This window comes from Crinia signifera, chromosome 6 (genome assembly GCF_055691185.1).
Source record: "Crinia signifera chromosome 6, ASM5569118v1, whole genome shotgun sequence".
Lineage (NCBI taxonomy): Eukaryota > Metazoa > Chordata > Amphibia > Anura > Myobatrachidae > Crinia > Crinia signifera.
In genome coordinates, this window is record NC_139222.1 from 158153347 (window position 1) to 158173592 (window position 20246).

At 45.3% G+C, this 20246-nt stretch overlaps 1 protein-coding gene across 2 annotated transcripts; it reads left to right on the top strand.

Annotated features, from left to right (window-relative positions):
• Positions 1 to 5754: 5754 nt before the first annotated feature.
• On the top strand, positions 5755 to 12968 carry AAR2 (AAR2 splicing factor). 2 transcript variants are annotated; one of them, XM_083147768.1, is made up of 5 exons: positions 5755 to 5881; positions 6515 to 7058; positions 7144 to 7361; positions 10154 to 10383; positions 11446 to 12968. In XM_083147768.1, the coding sequence occupies exons 1-5, from the start codon at positions 5866 to 5868 to the stop codon at positions 11665 to 11667; spliced, it is 1230 nt and encodes a 409-aa protein (XP_083003894.1). In that variant the 5' UTR covers positions 5755 to 5865; the 3' UTR covers positions 11668 to 12968. The 2 variants fall into 2 exon arrangements, with proteins under 2 accessions (XP_083003894.1, XP_083003895.1); XM_083147769.1 differs by having other exon boundaries at positions 5809 to 5913.
• The last annotated feature ends 7278 nt before the right edge of the window (positions 12969 to 20246 follow it).

Here is a 20246-nt window from a genome sequence, read left to right on the forward strand (position 1 = left end):
TAAACGTACATGAGAATATGGGGTTAACCCTGCGCTCACCTTCTAATCTTAGTGTGTAGATGATGTATAACTGCAGTGTGCAGATGATGTATACCTGCGGTGTGCAGATAATAAATGGAAGTCAATGTTTTAGGGATAAAGAATTATTTATTTATTGGTGCAAAAGTGACATATTGTAAATACAATGAAATGGATGCAGGTATTCTGTGGATGGAAACAGAGTTCAGTGTGAACAGCTCTCACCAGCAAAGGCTGTGTCTGCTGTCAACTGGTACCAAAACCTGCAGATGAAATCGGGTGGTGTGTGGTGGCACTCTGTGGTTGGGCAATACACAGAGGATTTTATCACAGTAGGGGTTTGAGGAGGAGTGGGCTGAGGGATAGGGCAGAAAAGTCAATTGGTGAGGTAAGGCGTATGAATGGCACCAGGGGCTGGCGTCCCATAAACCCCTGGTGGTGCACTATACCCCTACCTGCTGGTCCCAATAGATCTTAGGCTCCTGAAGGTCCCACGCCGTCTGTCCTCGTGGTGTGGATAGCCGCTTCTGCGTCTGCACGGGTAGCAGTACGCCGGCTGTGTCCTCACACCGCTACCACGACCCCACAGTCACTTCCGGGTTTCGGTCTGACGTGTCACCCGGGAGAGACAAGAGGCCGGAGCGATGTGTATGTTGGTGTAGAGTAGTGTGGATGCCTCCAACGCGTTTTGGCCATTCACCGGCCTTTTTCACCTTGAAAAAGGCCGGTGAACGGCTGAAACGCGTTGGAAGACAACCCCACTACTCTACACCAACATACAGCTAAGTCTCCTCTCCATCCCGGAGAAGTCAAGCGCACATCGCTCCGGCCTCTTATCGCTCCCGGGTGACGCGTCAGACCGAAATGGGGCGTTGAGATTTCCTAAAATTGACAAAGCCGCCTGAGCGCAGCAAAACGCGTCTTGTGAGGAGTTACCCAGGAGTGTTGACAGTTGAGGACCGGCGGAGTACACTGACGGCACTGGACCAAGAAGAACTATCTGCCATTTGGCTTAATCCCACCCGCGGCAACCTGGTCCCCTCTGCTGATACACATAGCCGGCAAAGGACGTCATCCGGCAGCCGCCACACACACGGTGGTCTGTGTGCCTGACAGCGGCGCATCTAAGAGCTGCGATCACCTGCTCCATACCCACTGGAGTACCGCACAACCCGGCTGCAGCCCGATCCACTGGCCGGCAAAAAGTGTGGAAACGCCGTAAAGGTACTGTTACCCAGCGCACACACTAAGCAATCTGTAGGTCAGATGGACTACAGGAGTTAGCGTTGATAATTAAAAAACTGACATGTCCTACTAACAAGTAACTACTACATTTCCAGCAGTGATGAAAGGACCTATGTTATAAATTTAGCTGGAAAGGACTCTTTCAAAGTATCATTCACACCATCATTGCGTGTGATCTGTTGGGAACATCTGCCCAATCTCAATGCCCAATTTGACCAAACAGGAACTGGTAACTATTATTTACAACCTTTTGCATTTGCATTTAAATGGCTTTTTAAAACAATTGTGGTTTTGTGCATGCATGCATGATCATTGTTTTATGGTCTATTGATCTATGTTTTTTATGTTTTTTTTGTGATATTTGTTAATAAATTGTTTTAAGTGTACAGAAGGCACCTACTGGTTTTCTCCTTTTTGTGTACACTGTGTTTTTGGGGGCGGCATCCCTCTACAAGAGGGCAGCTATCTGTACACCTCACAGCACACCTGCCCCTCGCGCTCAAACTTTGCTGCTATCATCTGCACACTGCAGTTATACATCATCTACACCAGTGATTTTCAACCTTTTTACCTTGTGGCACACTAAAAAGGACTTTAAAATTGCCAAGGCACAACCTAAGATCCCCACAGGGCAAAACACATTGGCCACCACAGGAAAAAAACAAACCTGTTGGCCCCCACATTAAAAACAATCACACTGATCCCCACAGGTAACAAAAATAAAATACATTGGCCCTTTACATGAAAATAAGAGACCAGTAAATAGCATTTGAACTGGTGGTGGCTGTAAATGGGTTTGGGCATCTCTAGATGTGGGGGCACACTTGAGAACAGCTCAAGGCACACTAGTGTGCCACGGCACACTGGTTGAAAAACACTGATCTACACCCTATCATTAGAAGGTGAGCGCAGGGTTAACCCCATATTCTCACCAAACATAACTGCCATCAGAATTTGTGGGGCCCAGGACTGGCAAAATAGAGCACTGGCTGCACTACTGCACTGTCAGAAAGTGGAATTTCTTTATGACAAAGTATACTAGATAGACTCCAATCCTAGGCCCCCTTTCTGCCTGAGCCCAGGAATCAAGGGGGTTATTCTGCTTGGTACGGTGGGACCGTATACGGGCGGATCGGGTTTTTTTTTCATCTGCACATGCGTAGCTTTCACAATGCGCATGTGCGGCGACCTCACACTGCTCGCGGTCGGGTCTCTCCGTGCGAAAAAACCTGTCCGCAAGAGCATGGTCATTGTGGGCGGCAAGTGGGCGTTTTTATGGGAGCGCTGGAATAATGAGGAAAACTGGGCGTAAACATGGGCGTACACAGGGGTGTGCACACAAAATGCACGGTGCCACAACGAACGCACCGTGCATTTTGATCGGCGAACGCACCGTGCATTTTGGACCAAAAACAGGCGGACGTATGAGACACCGTATGAGAGCGGACGCCTGAGTCTGCTAATTAACGCTGATTACTACACCTGAATGTAATAAGCAATGCTGCAGGCTATTAAGTGGAAACCATTATTTCACTACCTGCAAGCGACACACAGCCCTCAAACACATTGGAACCTTGGGCCTTATTTTGGTTCATTCTTTCTGACAAAATCCTTCTTAGATGGGCAAAACCATGTGCACTGCAGGTGGGGCAGATGTAACATGTGCAGAGAGAATTAGATTTGGGTGGGGTTTTACTTCAAAGTGAGATCTATATTGCAGTGTAAAAATAAAGCAGCCGGTATTTTCCCTGCACAGAAACAAAATTACTCACCCAAATCTAATTCTCTCTGCACATGTTACATCTGCCCCCTGCAGTGCATATGGTTTTGTCCATCTAAGAAGGATTTTGTCAGAAAGAATGAACCAAAATAAGGCCCCTTATCTCTACACTTCTCAACATGTATAGGTTGGTTTAATTTTAGGTAATATTCATTCTAAGACCTGGTTATATATGTCAAGGTAGTTATTTTATAACCATCTACACCCAATCAGAAAGTGTTTTTGTATTTCACAGAAGTCGACTTTTTCACTGTACACAAACATACCAGTTTTTTCTTAGGAAAAATACACATAAACCACATCTAAGAGCAACAATGATGTTTTTGGACTCAATTTCTACTTGCACTGTGCAACCCCTATAAAACGCTGGGAGTTCACATATGCTAATGGCCCAGCCCGCCACCCCACGCCCACTGTCTTGGGTGCGTGCACCCAGCAATCCATGTATTCGCAATGGGTGCACCCTGCTTATGCACATGCGCAGAAATGTGCATGTGCAGTAACAAAACATTGGTCCCTGTTGCGAACAAACGGCAGTTGCGAACGGACCTGCATAAGGTCCTAAGTCCAACAGCTCTGGCTCACTTTATCCTATTAAAGGGACAGATGAGGATGGCTTCATCTGTAAGCAGATTTGACAGCATGTTCAACAGGCAATGGGTGCGGTTATTAATGACCCGCGGGAGTGCGCATCGTTAATGATACACACTAGGCGAGGGGTCCTCAAACTATTTTGCTCTGGAACCCCATCAGACAATAAAAATAATAACAGGACCCCAGCAAGTTACTGCAGAAGGTCATCACATCACATGTGTAGTCAGCAGGCAGCACATACATGGCAGCATTGGGGAGGCACAAAATGATGGGAGGAGTCTAAAATAACAGACAATTCTACAGATTATTCAGACTCCTTGAATCACTGACTGAGATTAGAAAAGTCACGACCCCATACTGAGATGGTCAGGACCCACAGTTTAGGAACCGCTGCACTAGACCAGTGGTTCCCAACCCTGGTCCTCAAGTACCGCCAACAGTGCACGTTTTCCAGGTCACCCAGCAGGAGTACAGATTATTCAGGCACATTTTAAAAGATCCACAGGTGGCGCTAATAATAGCACTGATTCTGTGTCGAGACCTGCAAAACGTGCACTGTTGGGGGTATTTGAGGACCAGGGTTGGGAATCACTGCACTAGACAATATGCATGGTTATATCATTAACTACTGTATATCATTATCTCGCATATTGTTTGTAAACATAGCATAGTGTGTACCCAGCTTTAGTGTTTACTGATGGACATCAACCCACTAATTGTTGTCTGATCGGAAGAACTGCTCCCATCGCATAGGGCCAGATTCAGACCTCTTTTCAAGGCTGCAAATTAATTGATAGACCACGCATGCGCACAGTATGCTGTGTGCGTGCGCAAGGTCCCCTGCGAACTAAGACAGCATTAGTATTGGGGCCTGTTTGACAGAAGAAACGCAGGTGGGACCTGCCACTGTAGGGGAGGACCACTGATGTCAGTGCCAGACCTGAAGATTCCAGGATCGCAGCGACTTACACACCTGCTGCACACACAAGGGTTGGGGGAAATCCATTTGATGGTGGGCGACTGTAAATGGATTTCCCCTCGCATTCACAGCTGTGCACAGGGGCAGGGAGACAATCTGGCTGGGCAGCATTTTCCTGATTGCTGGGCTGCGAAGAGTGGCAGTCCAGGTTTTAGGTCTGAATCAGGCCCATAGTGTCTATCCATAGAAGCTACACTCAGAGGCGTAGGCCGCCGAGGGGCCCCAGGGCGCCGCCCCCCCTCCACAAATGAGCTGGGACCCCGCCCACCTGCCGTCCTGAAAGCTCCCTCAGGCTGCCGGCAGCTGTGCTCCCCCCTTCAGGCTTCCGGCGGCTGTGCTCCCCCCCCCCTTCAGGCTGCCGGCGGCTGTGCTCCCCCCCGCTCAGGCTGCCGGCGGCTGTGCTCCCCCCCGCTCAGGCTGCCGGCGGCTGTGCTCCCCCCCGCTCAGGCTGCCGGCGGCTGTGCTCCCCCCCATAAGGTCATAAGCCCCATACACACCGTGGGATATATCGTTGAGTGATATATCGCTCAGTGTCCCGTTTGCCAATGAAAAAGTAACTGCCGGGGAGCCCGGCAGTGGAAATCAGCTGGTCGCAGGAGCATGTTCCTGCGAACAGCAATCACTACGTGGGAGAAAACGGAAGCGCGCACCCGGCGATAATATATTGCCGGTGCACACTCCCATTGTGGCCAATATGGTCGCTCAGCGACCATATTGCCCGCGATATTAGACAAAATCGCCCGTGTGTAGACAGCCTAAAGGATTCTGTCCAATTCACTAGAAAGTGAGTGCAGGGCCTTTTCCTGAGTCTATGGATACACCCTACAATTTGGGAGTCTTTTGAAAATATGCTAATATATTTATTATACATATCTTTTTTGTTAACTATTTTGTACTCAACTAGAGAGAAAAAAAGAGAGGTGACATAATTGCATTTGTCCATTTTTAACTCGCTCCCAAATCAGCAGCTTTGCAGCAGAAGCCAAGATGCACATTAACATTGCAGTGATTGCACCAAAGGTATCATGATCATAAGAAACACTGCGCAGTTGGGCTTAAAAAAAAACAGCCAAGAAGATTCCGAGGAGCATAACTGAGTAAAATCATCATTTAGTTACAAATTCTGGACAAGAAGCACTTTTCTGGACATAAATACTTGTGCTAGTAGCCTAGTACTGAAACCTCCGTGACAGTGACACAAATTGTTAGGAACCGTTATTCCGTTTGATTGTTTCTTGGGGGAAGGAATATGAGGAACACAGGAAGTAAGTAACTGCTTTACAGCTAGAAAAGGGAGGTGAGTACATCACTCATGTTAGTGTACAATAGGTTACATTCACTGTATGCAGAGTACATGACAGATAGACATACAGTACCTACATGCTAAAACTACTCGTGACAGCTGGGAGATACCAGTCTGCACCAGGGTTAACGCCCCCTAGCTAAAACTGAAGGGGATATAGTCTCTACCATTCCATCAGCCACATAACCTACCACATGCCTCATATTAGCCATATACATGCCTGCCTTTTATTAATTGCAGTGAAGCACAGGATACCTATCTATCTATCTATCTATCTATCTATCTATCTATCTATCTATCACACACTTGTATAATTTGCAGTTAGAAAAATACAAGAATTGCATAACTTTTACTGTACTGTAAGCACAGAGCACACCGTCATTGATTACCAATATTAATCTGAGTAAGCTGCCAAATGTGTGTGTCGCTTTGTGTTCGGGTATTGACATATTTTTCCATTACATTGTTGCATATTAAAGATGTTGCCAAACATAATATCTAAATGCAATGGCTCATGTTTATGCTGATTGGGAGGAAGACTTGTATGGGGTAGGTTTGATATAAATACTTGTTCTGTCATATTTTTGTTGTACAGAAATGGCAGGCTCATCCACAGACATGGATCCTGAATTGGCACGACAGTTATTCTTTCAGGGAGCAACGTTTGTGATTCTCGGGTTTCCAGAGGGTTCTGAATTTGGTATAGACTCGAACAGTTGGCAAGTTGGTCCACGATTTAGAGGAGTGAAGATGGTGCCTCCAGGAGTTCACTTTATCCACTATAGTGTGAAGAGGATAGGGGGAGCTTGTGGGGAAACTGGGCCACGCTCAGGCAATTTCTTTTTCTTGGAGCAAAAAAAGATCCATCTTCTTGAATGGGATGCTAAAGAAGAAGAAATGGTCACTGCCTCCCAGGAGGAGGCTGAAAATCTACGGGAACAGCTACCTACCTTGGATCCCTTTTTGGGACCATACCCCTATGAAAGTCTGCGTTGCTGGGTTTCCCTGAGCAGTCACATTACTAAAGAAGCCATTTTAAAGCTACAGCCAACCTGTGGGACAATCTGTTCCTTTCCAGAGGTCCTGCCCATTGAGATGATGACCCACACAGAGGATCGAGTGAAGCACAACTTACCCAGGTAGGGGTGCAGAGTAGCTATTCTACTAGACTTATCAGTCTCACGGTACATAGACACTCACTCTTATGTTATTTCTTTTGCACAGGTATGACACCGTATGCCAGAACTATAAGGAAGGCATGTCTAGACTCCCCCAAATGAAACAAAAAGAAGGAACAGAGATCCGATTTAGCCAGCTCCCAGAAAAAATGTATCCCAAAAATGCCACTCCTGCTGAAGTCACTCAGCACAGCATGGACCTATCCTATGCCCTCGGACAAATTATTGAAACACACTATCCAGGAAAACCTTTAGAGCTTCTAGGTTGGTGTAAATGTTCTGTCAAAAGTATTTAAAATCAATTGTATAAAATCCAGACATTGGGCCTAATTCAGCATAGTTTGCTAGTGAGAAAAAAGTGGTTAATTGCCTGTAGTGTTCATTCTAGCACCCGCTAACTTTAAAGACCTCTGCAGTTCCTCTTCCCTGCCTGGGGTGTCGCTGTCTGCTGTAGTGCTTCTAGCACAGTGTGGTCTGTATATCAGCACTGATATGCAAACCAGACCTGTGCTAGAAACACCACAGCAGACAGCGACACCCCAGGCAGGGAAGAGGAACTGCAGGGGTCTTCAAAGATAGCGGGTGCTACAATGAACACTAGCCTGTGATCAAAAAGTCATCTCCCAGAAAGAAAGAATAACCGCGCCTAGCAAAATAGTGAATGCATAGCAAGTAGTGATGTATTTGCAGATCCATACACAAAGGCTGGTCTGGTATTCCCGGTACAGAGCATAGATAGAGGGTGTGCATCATAAGGCCAAATTCCATATATGTGGAAGGTCCGCTTTTCCCAGTTCCTGGTCCACAAATTTTGCAGTGTTGTGTGTGGATTATATGCCGCTCACATAGCCGCACCCCCCTCCTTCGCCTAGTTCTCCGCACATTTACATAAACATCCATTATCCATTCGGTGGCCACCGAATGATTTGGAAGGTGCATGCAAAACTAAGACACTCTCTGGTTTCTTCCAGTACGGGAAGGGGGGGGGGGGCTGAGATCCGGTGACGTCAGCTGACCGCCCCCTGTCACTGCCTAAATTCCATGGGAACGCCCAGTGGTTTCATGGGAACACCAATAGAATGCTGGGCGTTCCCAAGGACGCAGCCAGTCGCCGCTGCCCCACACCCCCGCCCGAACTGGTGGGTGCGAACAGGACAGCGAACTAGCCGTACCCGCTCGCACCCCGCGTATGACAATTGCGCAATAATAAAACATTGCTTCCCCATGCGGGGGAGCATATGAACCAGAATAACCTCCAAAAACTGAAGCATCAAACAATTTTTTCCATCTGAGTAAATGTAGGACTTCTGCTAAAGAACCAGGCCGGCAGACCCACAAAACCTTATGTTTCTACCCCTAATAGCTGGCTTCCTGTCAATCACACTGCGACCTTAATACTTATCTATATTTATTAGCAAATTGTGGCAGCTCAGTTGTTTGATAATCAAAAAGATTATGAATTCTTTAGTTAGTGATCGATGTTGCGTTAGACCCATTGTCTTGTTTATAGTTTGCTTTGGCGCCATTAGGCTTAATATTCCCCAGTGTAATGTGGAAATGTATATATTAGTATGGTATTATAGAAGACATAGGGGCAGATGTACTAAGCCTTAGACAGATAATGTGGAAAGTGATAAATTACCAACCAATCAGCTCCTAACTGCCATGTTACAGGCTGTGTTTGATAAATGACAGTTGTGCAGAGTAGACACTACATGATATGTGTTCCCAGAGACATTGTAGTGGGGAAGCCAGCATCAGCAAGTGTATACACCTCTGATGGAAAATGCAGCATGGCCCTCGCTTGTGATGTCTTCCATCATCTTGCATGTGCAAGTGATGAAGGACATCGTTGACTCGCAGGAGCATGCATCATTAGTAGTGCGTACAAACAAGACTATATGAAGATTTCATCGCCCCAACCCGTTGGAGTCTACAAAATTGTTAATGTTATGGTCTAGTGCAGGCATGTCCAAACTATGGCCCTCCAGCTGTTGTGAAACTACAAGTCCCATCATGCCTTGCCACAGTTTTTCAATTAGGGAATGCTAAAACTATGGCAAGGCATGCTGGTATGTGTAGTTTCACAACAGCTGGAGGGCCACAGTTTGGACATACCTGGTCTAGGGGGTACCCAGCATTATTAGCTGGTTGGTAGTTCATCAATTTCCATTTCCTCTGCTTTGAAGATTAAGGGACCCATTTATCATATAATATTTGTGGGTTAGCCACAAATATTAAGTACCCCGTCCCACCCCGCCGCATGTGATGGTGCAATGCTACCTGTATTAATATCGGGCAGCATCGCATCAGGTTGCTGGGCCACCATCATTCTGAGATGGAGGTAGCCTATGGGCTACAGACCACACTTCCGGCGGGGCAGTGTAGTCGGCGGAGGGGTCAGCGCTGACTAGGGTGGCGACTCCTGGAATCAGGATCCCGGGATTTGGCCCCCAAAACGCCAGGATTTCAATCCCGTGATTGTAGTTTCCAATCCTGAGATTTCGGGATTAGACTTCCTATGCGCAGTCTAATTTTGGGCTATGCGGCTTCTCCCATTACCGGCAATGCGGCTCTGCGCAGCGTGACAAGGTCAAAGGTCACGCTGAGCAGGCCACACAGCCCCCTTCTGTCCGCCCTTGCTGCTCAATCCTCCTCAGTCATCCTGGGACCGCCCACCTGCCCTGTCTGCTTCATCTACCTCTGCCCTGGCTCCATCAGCCTGGCACCATTCAGCTCCCCCCAACTCCATCAGAGGCTCCATAAGCCCGCCCTACTCCCGGCCGCACCGACGCATGTAAGTAAATATGGGGTGACTTTTTTTTTTCTTTTCTTTTCTAGAGCAGATCGCAGGGACATCTGCTCTAGAACAGAGTATTTGTATTTTAATGGACAAGCTGCTCTGTGATTCCATTGTGTGTATGTAGGAATGTATACTCTTATATACAGCACATGTGTTTGTGTAATGGTGTAGGATAAATAATAACATTACTGCTTTGTAATAACTTTCCGCAACACCCTTGTTATATTATTTTCTTTTGTGTTTTGTTTTCCAGCTGAGCTGCAGTTTTCTTTTGTGTGTTTCCTGTTTGGGAATGTGTATGAAGGGTTTGAACAATGGAAGAACCTGTTGAATCTTCTATGCCGTGCAGAGTCTTTCGCCTTGCAGCACCTGGATCTGTACAGTGAGGTCATATCTGTCCTATATTACCAGCTGGCACAGGTTCCCACAGACTTCTTCATAGACATTGTATCTCAGAACAACTTCCTGACCAGTACGCTGCAGGTAAACAAATGGTGTTTGCAGTCAATGTGCTACTACTAATAAGTGCACATCTGATACTAGTTAATATGCTTCTAGTCCTGATGGCTCAATTGTAATACATTGTTTATTATATCTGTCTTATTATATTAGGTGATGGACCAATACTTTTATATGGTAATCAATATTTCTGTATATATGTCATGTTCTAGTCCTACACAGTTTGGCTTAAGTAGGTTTAGTTATTTATTGTACAGTATATGAAATATGTCCTACTTATTTTTCAAAAGTTTTATTGGACTGAGATGGTGTATCTTTATACATTTACCCTCAGTATGCCACGCAGCAGAAGATGCCTGGTGCAACTTTGTCAGGAGTCTTTTTTTTTTTTGCCCAAAAAATGGCAACACGGTGTGGCTAAGACGCACCACAAGACTGTACTGATTAATTTGATATGCCACTTGTACTGTATATTGTGTGTGAGTCTGTATATGGAGCACAACAGAACTTGTATTGGAAAAAAGCTGTGGATGCTTCTTTGTAGAACTTTGTGTACAGGCTTAGAGGCTCAGTCGCACACTGATAAAGTGTTGCATGTCAATTTAATCAGCACAGTCTCTTGGTGCGTCCTACAGATGAAGCCGCTCTCATCTGATTGGCTCCCGTTGCAACGAGCGCCAGCCCGTGCCGGCAAAAGGGGCGAGCACATGTCGGAGATGCTCGCACCCCATTCTCAGCAATGGATGTGTGAGCGTGTGGTAGCTGACGGCTGACGAAAACAATGAGAGCGGCTCCATCACCTGTACCCCATCACCTGTACCTCCTTCGTATTGCAACTAAGATGCTTTTTTGTTAAAATAGAAGACACCCAACGCTAACAGAGTATGACAGAACCTGTTGTTCTGAAAGGGGGCTATTCGGTTGACTGCAGCAATGATGTGTGAGGACACATATGGTATTTTACATGTACATACATATGTACATTAGTCAGGTATATAATGTACCATTGTCTGCAGATTTCTGCATTAAAATACCCCCAATTCAGAGCTTGGCCTATAATGTGTCCACTTGGCCCTTTTTACTTAGGTCCTTTTTTCATTCCTGTGCTCCCCAACCATGGATAAAGCGCTGAGAAAGAAGGCTGTCCGTTTCCGAGCCCATCTCACCAAGACGTTCCAGTGGGATTTCGAGGAGGAACCTCAAGACTATGCTCCACTTGTTGTCCAGCTGCCAGACGGGTGGGAGAACACGTCCACAGAACAGGCTACATGTCCTAAAGGGAATAATGAAGTTCTCCTCCCTTCATAGCTGCAATAGGGTTGTCAAAATACTGTACTGTAAATGCTGGTTTCTTCTCCTGCAGATGTTATCAGTAGCTTCCACCTGATTATTGGATGGGACATAATGCAGACTCAGGTGTTGGAACTGTGCTCATGAACTATGAAACTGCAAACTTCTTACTAGTTATTTGGGGTGAGCTGTGGTAATCCTTCTTTGTTTAAAACTCAATTTGGTGTATCCATATTAAGATTGGGGTTCTTTAGTATTTTTGCCTGGAGAATGTCTTTGTTCTCAGGCCATTGTCTTTTCATTACTTTCAAAACATGGCTACTTATGTGTGACACTGATTCCTATCCACACATCTTGTGACGTTTTGAAAGCAGTTCGGATTCTTCCCTATTCTGTAAAATGTGTTGGCTTTTCGGAAAACTAAATGTAAAGTTCTAATGACGAGTCGAAGATGAGAACTTTACCTTGCTTGCAGGCTCTGCTTTTTTTGTGTGGAAGAAGCTGCACCCACCCTGGCAGTGTAACAATCCTTCACTGTCAGCATAGCAAATAAATAATTGGAGAAGCAATAAATGATTCAGTTTTATTCTCCTTGCTCACCAGGGGGCGCTGCTCTGTTTAAGAACCTAGTGCATGGCCATAAATGCGTATGAGACCTAAATACATAAGTAGTCAGACAAATATAGGGGAATATTACATTATTTTTCTTTCTTGCAGGAGGTTCCCACGCCAATGTATTTGTTTTTAACATATCCCTAAGCAGATTGCTGGTAGTGCCAGATGTAAGGACAGGTGTTGCTTACTCCACAGATGATGATGTCTGCATAGCACGTCAGAAATGCATCAAATCTGATTAGCCAGTTCTCTAACTTTCATGTGAGACTTGCTAAAATGTTCACAACAAAACCGTGACCGTGTTTTATAGTTCTGATGTTCTCAGAAAAGTGACAACATAAATATTAGATGTTTTTGTTACAAATGTTTTTTTCCGGCTAGGAAAAAAGGGTCAGTTTTCATCTTTAACTTCTTGTCATCATCCAATAAGGAAAGCTGTTTTCTAGTCAATAACTTTTCAAAGAGATATAACTATTTTAAGAAGCTGCAAAGGTTCCTCTGCAGTGGTTGGGCTATCTCCCATGGCAACAGTGCATGTATCTACTGCAGCGAGTCAGGGGAAACTCATCTAGTTGTGTGGCTACAATATCATAGATTGCTACTTGGGGTTCTTGGGATTTCTTATTCTGTAATTATAACAATGCCAAAATTAACCAGTACATTAAATTGGCCTAAAAATAAACAACCTGACTAACATTATTAAAGTATATTTGCAAGTATGTTCTGGCACTTCCCTGTCTGTGGAAAGATATACTTCCTATAGCAACCAGACATATTGTCCTGATCGTTTATCGAGCTCCTTCCAGAAGATTGTATATAGAATCTGATTGGTTGCACATTTCCTCTACATCTGTAAACCCACTCTCTGTTATTTATATATCTGTGGAAACATACTTGCTAAACATCAGCTATTTACTTTGTGTATGGTAAATGTACCTATAGGTAGTAGATGACAGAGATAAAAACCTACATGGATTTTATTGTAATGTAAAACGCAATGCTTCTTCCGGGGACCTAATTCCATCTTTATAGGAGTGTGTATATTTAAATGGGCATATATATTTCATATATAATAGGATGCGAAAAGAAAAACCACAAAGCGGAATTAACCTTAAAACCGAAAAATCCCAGCATCCTTAGTGTTGAATATAAAAATATATACTGTAGCCATCAGTGACTATGAGGCTAGGGCATATTTTGCAGAACCTTTTAGTCACAGACAGCTAAACTTAGTGATGCTCGATGGGTTGGCAGTATGGAAGTCTTTAGGGAAAACATAAAGTGCAGCATGGTGTGGAATGTGCATATTCCAGAATCCTAATATATTGGCTTTGCTACAAAGTGCTATGGGAAACCAATGAACAGCTACAGATACATTTATCTGAAACATCATCCTGGAACCTGAGCTGGGAGCTGACATCAAAGGGCTGATTATGATATACTTATTGGGTTGTGCAGTTTTCACACTTGGAGCATTTGTTATTCTCTGCATATTTATACGCATAAATATGAACACGTATCCTGAAATCACAATAGAGAAAGGCACTCTAGTACTTAATTACATTAGGATTATTTACAGCAGGATGGCTGGGGTCACCAGTGAGTGAGTACTGGACAAACGTACTTTCGACATGGGTAGGCCTCGCAGAGGTTCGCCTTCCTAAGGACTACTGGAAATCTTAACATAGAATTACAGTTCTAGATTAAAGCTACTGTTTAGTTCTCTTGGCATCAACCAAAAGGAACCAAGATTTGACTCTTGTAAACCTCATAGCATGTGGCTATTTTATTTGCCCAACTCAACTGTTTAAGTAAAACAATCCAAGTCTTTCCCTGTATTCAGAGGCTCATATAAGCAAGTCACTACATCCTATTGTATGCTGTGATCACAGGCATTAAGCTATGACATAAATCAAAATCCCCAAATTCATAAGAAGTTGGCAGTATCGATCTATAGTAGGCTATGTATGTGGGAGGCAGCCAGAATCCAAAAACCATTGAAAATGAGAAAAGTTCAAATTGCCCAAGTTTTTCGGGACTGTACCAGTGGCAGTGCAGATCTTCCATATAGACTATTCTATTCTTCAACATTACCACTTTCAGGAAGTGGACATCTGTCAACTGAACCACGGCATCCCAACTGCCGGGCATCCGAATGTATCTCTATCTACCATTTTTATGAGAAGTCTCATTTTCTCAAGTGTGGTTTACAAGATTAACATAATGTGCTGCACGTCCAATGGACATTTCCTCAGCTGACTTGGGTGTATTCAGAGCAGCATGTAACGCTACATTAGGCAGTACTGCAGTGGGTCGTATAGTGTGTATGTTGGTGTGATGAAACATTACATTGCATCATTGGAAGAGCTTTATTACTGGTCAAATAAGAATAATACTGGGTAATTCCTCATCTTTGTGGCCACCCCTACGCAAGTTACGGTACTTAACCGCATGTAAGGATTTTAGCAGCGCCATTGTCCCCTCGGGGGCTCGCTCTGCTCTGCTTCACTCGCCACAACTTTACTAAAGGTAATACATGGTGGCGTGGACACAGGAGGGTGGCGTGGACCCGGGGTGGTGGCCCCCTACAGTACTTAAGTTCCGTAGCGTAAGCGGTAGCAGCAAAGATGAGGAAGTACCTAATACTGAATGATTATTTTTTTATTACAGCCACAACAATATAGCTCGTTAAAAATAAAAACAGACACAATATAGTATGCCAGTGGTTCCCAAACTGTGTGCCATGGCACCCTGGGGTGTCTCCGGGTACATGCAGAGGAGCCCTGTGGTATTATTAATGGTTAATGTAGTAGGTAATACCAACGCAAGTAGCTGTCAATCATAAAATATGAATACTGGCCCTCATCACATAACTGAACCTAGTGCATACACACGGTTCAATTCCGTTTTCAATGCTATTTCAATTCGATTTGGCCTATTTGACCTGTTCTGAAGTTTTTTTCTACTCCTTTTCGATCTTCGCTATTTTCTATTTGATTTACTATTCAATGTGCATTCAATTTGCACTATTCAATCTCACAGGGGTATATTCAATGCTCCGGCGAGCTCAGCACAGCGTTCTCCGTTTTTCGTTTGCTGTGCTTTCTCCATTTTTTCTACCCCTTGCCATGCCTCCTGCTCACCCTATTCAACATGTCAGCTGCTTGACGCCTCTGACGGCGAGCATTGACCAATGCGGCGTATGTGGAGTTAATTGCAAACAGCGGCGATGACCAAGTGGCAAACAGGGCAAAGCTTTCTGTTTATTTTTGGCAAACGGGATCGTTGCATAGGGCAAGGAACATTTTTGGTGAGAGGACTGGCCTTCTTGCCCAAAATAAGTGATCGTTGCCGGAAAAAAGCAAAATGGGAGCATTGAATACTGCCCACAGTGTCCCTGATTCTTCAGAGAGGAGATTGAAATCGAATCGAATGCAGCAGGGAACACACTAGATTTGCACTATCTACTATTAGTTTTCCACTAGATAGTGCTGCCTGTCAATACTTTTTTTCCATTTGATTTCCACTACACGGGAGCACGCATTGGGATCGAATCTGCATCGAATGCTAATAAAAGCATTCTATGTGCATTTGATTTTGATTCTATTTCTTTTCAATTTTGCTTCTATAAGCAAAGCCGAATAGAGCTTATCACACGGTGTGTACCCTCTATAACAGGGCTGGGCAACACCGGCCCTCCAGATGTTAATGAACTACACATCCCAGGATGCTTTGCATTAGTTTTGCTATGTGGCCATGCTGAAACTGATGCAAGGCATGCTGGGATGTGTAGTTCATCAACATCTGGAGGGACGGTGTTGCCCAGCCCTGCTCTATAAGGATGATATATAAACAACATATACTTCATTTAAAAAAAAAATTGGGGTTTCTTAAGAAACTTTTCCCTTAAGGGTGCTGTGAAACAAATGCTGCTCTAGGGCGCCGTGATCCAAAAAAGTTTGGGAACCACTGCTATAGGTCGATATTGCCAACTTCTTTATGAATTTAAGGATTTTTGCTTTCTTTCGTAGCTTAATGCCTGCCTGAATAGGAATTTTAAATGAAAACCCTGCTGTAACCCTTATTAAAACAAAAAAATCATGTGTCTACCTTTATATCCGTGTTGACATACATAACCATTCGCTCCTTTCTATTTTGGGGAAGCACTGGCTCCAGGGGGCGTTGACAGGAGGGTGCAGACCTCCATTCTGCTTTCACTGCACCTGGTGCTCTGTCCTCAGTTCATGTAAGAAACTATATTAAATATAGAGATGATTTTTATGAATCATTGTTACTACATTTCTTGACAGTCCATTCACAGACACATAAATATAGTGCACCTAATAGTAACAAGTCATAGCACATTTTGATGATGGTAGAAAGAGGCAAAACTATTTTAAGATATGTTTATTATCTTCAGTCCAAGCAGGCTCATATGCTGAATGATCTGAGACATTCTTATAGACCTGCACACTTCTTTCCCTCCCCCGGCTGTCCAGCTGAGCGCTGCCTTGAGATGATTAATGTCCTGGTCACCTCCCACTCCTCCCCCAGTTTTGCTCTTGGATTCTGTCAGCCAGGCTCAAAACAAACCTGTTGTGTGACATCACTGTAAGCATTTCTCTGACATCATTAAGAAAACATTTATGTATTGATTTGTGTGCTACTGTACATACTCTTTCCAGCATATCTTTATTGTTTGATGCAGTGGCACTTGCCAACATTGTAGCCTCATTTCCAGGAGCACGATGTAGCATGCAGCACTCAATGGACCTTATTCAGGTGCGTTCGCACGGGGCCGATGTCTTCTCTTTGCGCATTTCTGCGCATGTGCATGAGCTGGGTGTGTGCGGCGATGGCGAACAAACCCCATCCTTGGGGGGGGGGGAGCTCATTAGCATATGGGAATGGCCAGAATTTCATGGGAACGCTGGCGTTCTCATGCTAATGGGCCGATGGTACGGGGGGCGTACAACTGGCCTCACCGGATGTTAGCTGCCTGCCCACTTCCCTCAGAATGTGCACGCAGATCTAAGGTTGCTCTGAGCAACCTTAGATCTGTGTGCACATTCCACATCATTTAATGGTCGGTTTATGTAAATCATCCATTTGCAGCCAGTGCATACACGCCATGCGAATGGTGGACCGGTGGACCACCTTTCGCAAGACGGGATCTGGTTGACTCACAAGGATGCGTATTCGCATCCAAGCGTATCAACGAGAATAACCCCCAATATGTGTTTTACCTTTTACATTACATTCCCCATTTTTACTTTTAATGATTATGATGAATAGTTTGTACATTGTAAAAACTTTTAATAAAAGATGGGCTATCATATAAAATTAGGGATGTGCACCGGACATTTTTCGGGTTTTGTTTTTCTTTTGTATCTGGATCTCCTTTCGTGTTTTGGATCTGTTTTTGTCCTATGGGGGACACTGAAGTCCGTCATACATTTGGGTATAGAGTGGTGTCTGAGTAGTCGGCACTTTAAGAATATTGAAGCGAGGATGTCATGCCACTGGCTTGTCAGTAGGCATTGTTGGCTGAGGAGGATGATAAGGAGGAACCCCTACCTCTGCTTCTGGCTGAAGGATATGAACCTCTGGATTTACCTCTATATTTTAAAGGAAACCCGAAAGGACCAAAACGATGATCCAGAGAATTGCCTTTTTGGAGGTGGAGGTACAGAAGGTAGGAATGTAGATTTTCCTCCTGTTGCCTGTATCAAAAAAAAGTGCAGCACCCCTGGACTGCTACGGAACACTGGGCAGAGCCCCTGACTGATATGGCACATTTAGCAGCACCCTTGTAGTAAAAAAAAAACTACTAAAACTTTCCCTTTTAATAAAAAAAGGGCAGCACCCCTGAATTTATATGGCACACTGGGTAGCACCTCTTGACTGATATGGCACACTTAGAGGTGTATTCAATGTGGGGCAAGCAACTGACAGCGAGCTATACGGCGAGCAGCGTCGATAGCTCCGTCAGTATTCAACCCACCGCACTCGCCGTTTCCATGTCGCCTGTTCCCTGAGGCAAGGTGGAAACGGCGAGTGTGTCCATCAAAACGGTGAGGCACATCTCAAAATGCAGCAGGCTCACTACATTTGCAGCCAACCTTGCAGTTTAAGGGAATCCTTGCCATCCTCTGATGGCAAGGCTTTCCCCAGAATGTTGAACAAGGTGAGCGGCCGGCAAGGGTGCTGGACGGGGAGGATGGCATTTCCTCGCTAAAAAAAGCCATCCGCGCTGTACAAACCCCCTCACTGCCGCTCGCCAAGGGCATTGAATACTGCCCTTAGCAGCAACCTCGCAGTACAAAAAAAAATTCAGTTTAATTTATAAATAAAAAAAGGGCAGCCCTTCTGGAATGGCACACATGGCGCAAATCTGGAATTATAAAGCATACATGGTGGCACCCCTGGCCCCTTTTTATAGAATAAAGAGGAGTTAGGGAGTTAACCGAAGGTAGGTTTTACCATTTCTTCAAGGTTTCTGGGCCCACAGGGATAACGTTGGGGTTGTAGGCGGATCCAGAGGACCGGGCACCAACTCTTCAAAGCTTTAGGCTTCCCATCATGCCGGGCTCCTCTCACCTATAACCCTGCCTCCATGCTGGATTTAGTCAGTTTATTAACAAGCCCAAGCAGCAAGCAGAAGAGGACAGAAGACAATCTACAGGCATAGTATATATTCACTCATACAAGGGCTATCAACCAAAGTCACATGCCCCATATACACCAGGTGTACTAGGGTGGGCACCCTGTGGCCCCAGGAACCTTGAAGAAAGAGAGTTAACCAAAGGTAGGTTTTACCATAACTTCCATTATCTTCTTCAGGGTTCCTCTTAACCACAGGGATAACATTGGGGATGTACCAAAGCAGTAATTTAAAGCAGTAAGTAAATGCCAGGAGGGGCCATTAGAACTTGGTGCCCAAACGCAGCATCTTGGGAAGCAAAAGTAGCAAAGCCATAGACCCTCACAAATGTGTGGACCGAGGGACCAGGTTGCTGCCTTGCACAGCTGTTCAGCAGAAGCACCACTCCGAGCGGCCCACGAAGGACCAACTGACCTCATGGAGTCAGGGACGGTGCAAGCCCCCCGTCCGCCCCAGGCAAACGCGCCGCCCGGGGGGGGGGTGTGGGGAGGGTGCTGAGGATACTTGCTGCGACATGGCGGGCCGATACTGCGGTGGGCGCCCGCACCCCCCACCCCCCGGAGCGCTGAACCTGCTGTTGGAAGCCGCGATATGCAGCTTCCGGGTGCTGCGAGTCCTCGCTGAAATCCCCCAGCAGAGAGCGGGCGGCATGCGCGGGGGACAGCTTTGCTTCACGCCAGGCTCAGTACCGCCCTCCAGTGGCAAATGCCTAGTCCTGCCTAGTGGTGGCGCCGGCCCTGCATGGAGTGTACAGAACTCGAAGAAGGTAAAGTTAGCCTTTTCATAAGCCTGTGTGATAGCCATTTTAATCCAGCGAGCCAAAGTCTGCTTGTGAGCAGGCCACCCTCTCTCATGAAATCTGTAGAGAATAAACACAGAATCAGATTGTCTAATAGACTACGTACGCTGCACGTAAATTTTTAGTGCCCGCACTACATCCAGAGACTTCTTCTTGGACAAATTTGAGGAATTTAGTGCTGGTACCACTATTTCCTGATTAACATGAAATTTAGAAAATACCTTTGGAAGGTAGGAAGGTTTTGTCCAGAAAGCCCTGTCTTGATGGAATATTAGAAGCGGAGATCGACATGACAATGCCCCCAAATCTGATACCCTCCTGGCTGTGGCAATAGCCATCAGAAAGACCACCTTTGCCATCAGCCACTTTAATTCCACTGAAGTTAAAGGTTCAAAGGTCGGTTCTGAAAGGGCTTCCAGAACCACTATTAAATCCCAGGGAGCCACCTGAAGAATAAACTGAGGTTGAATCCTGAGGACGCCCTGAAAAAACGTGTGCACGTCCGGTATTGTAGCTATT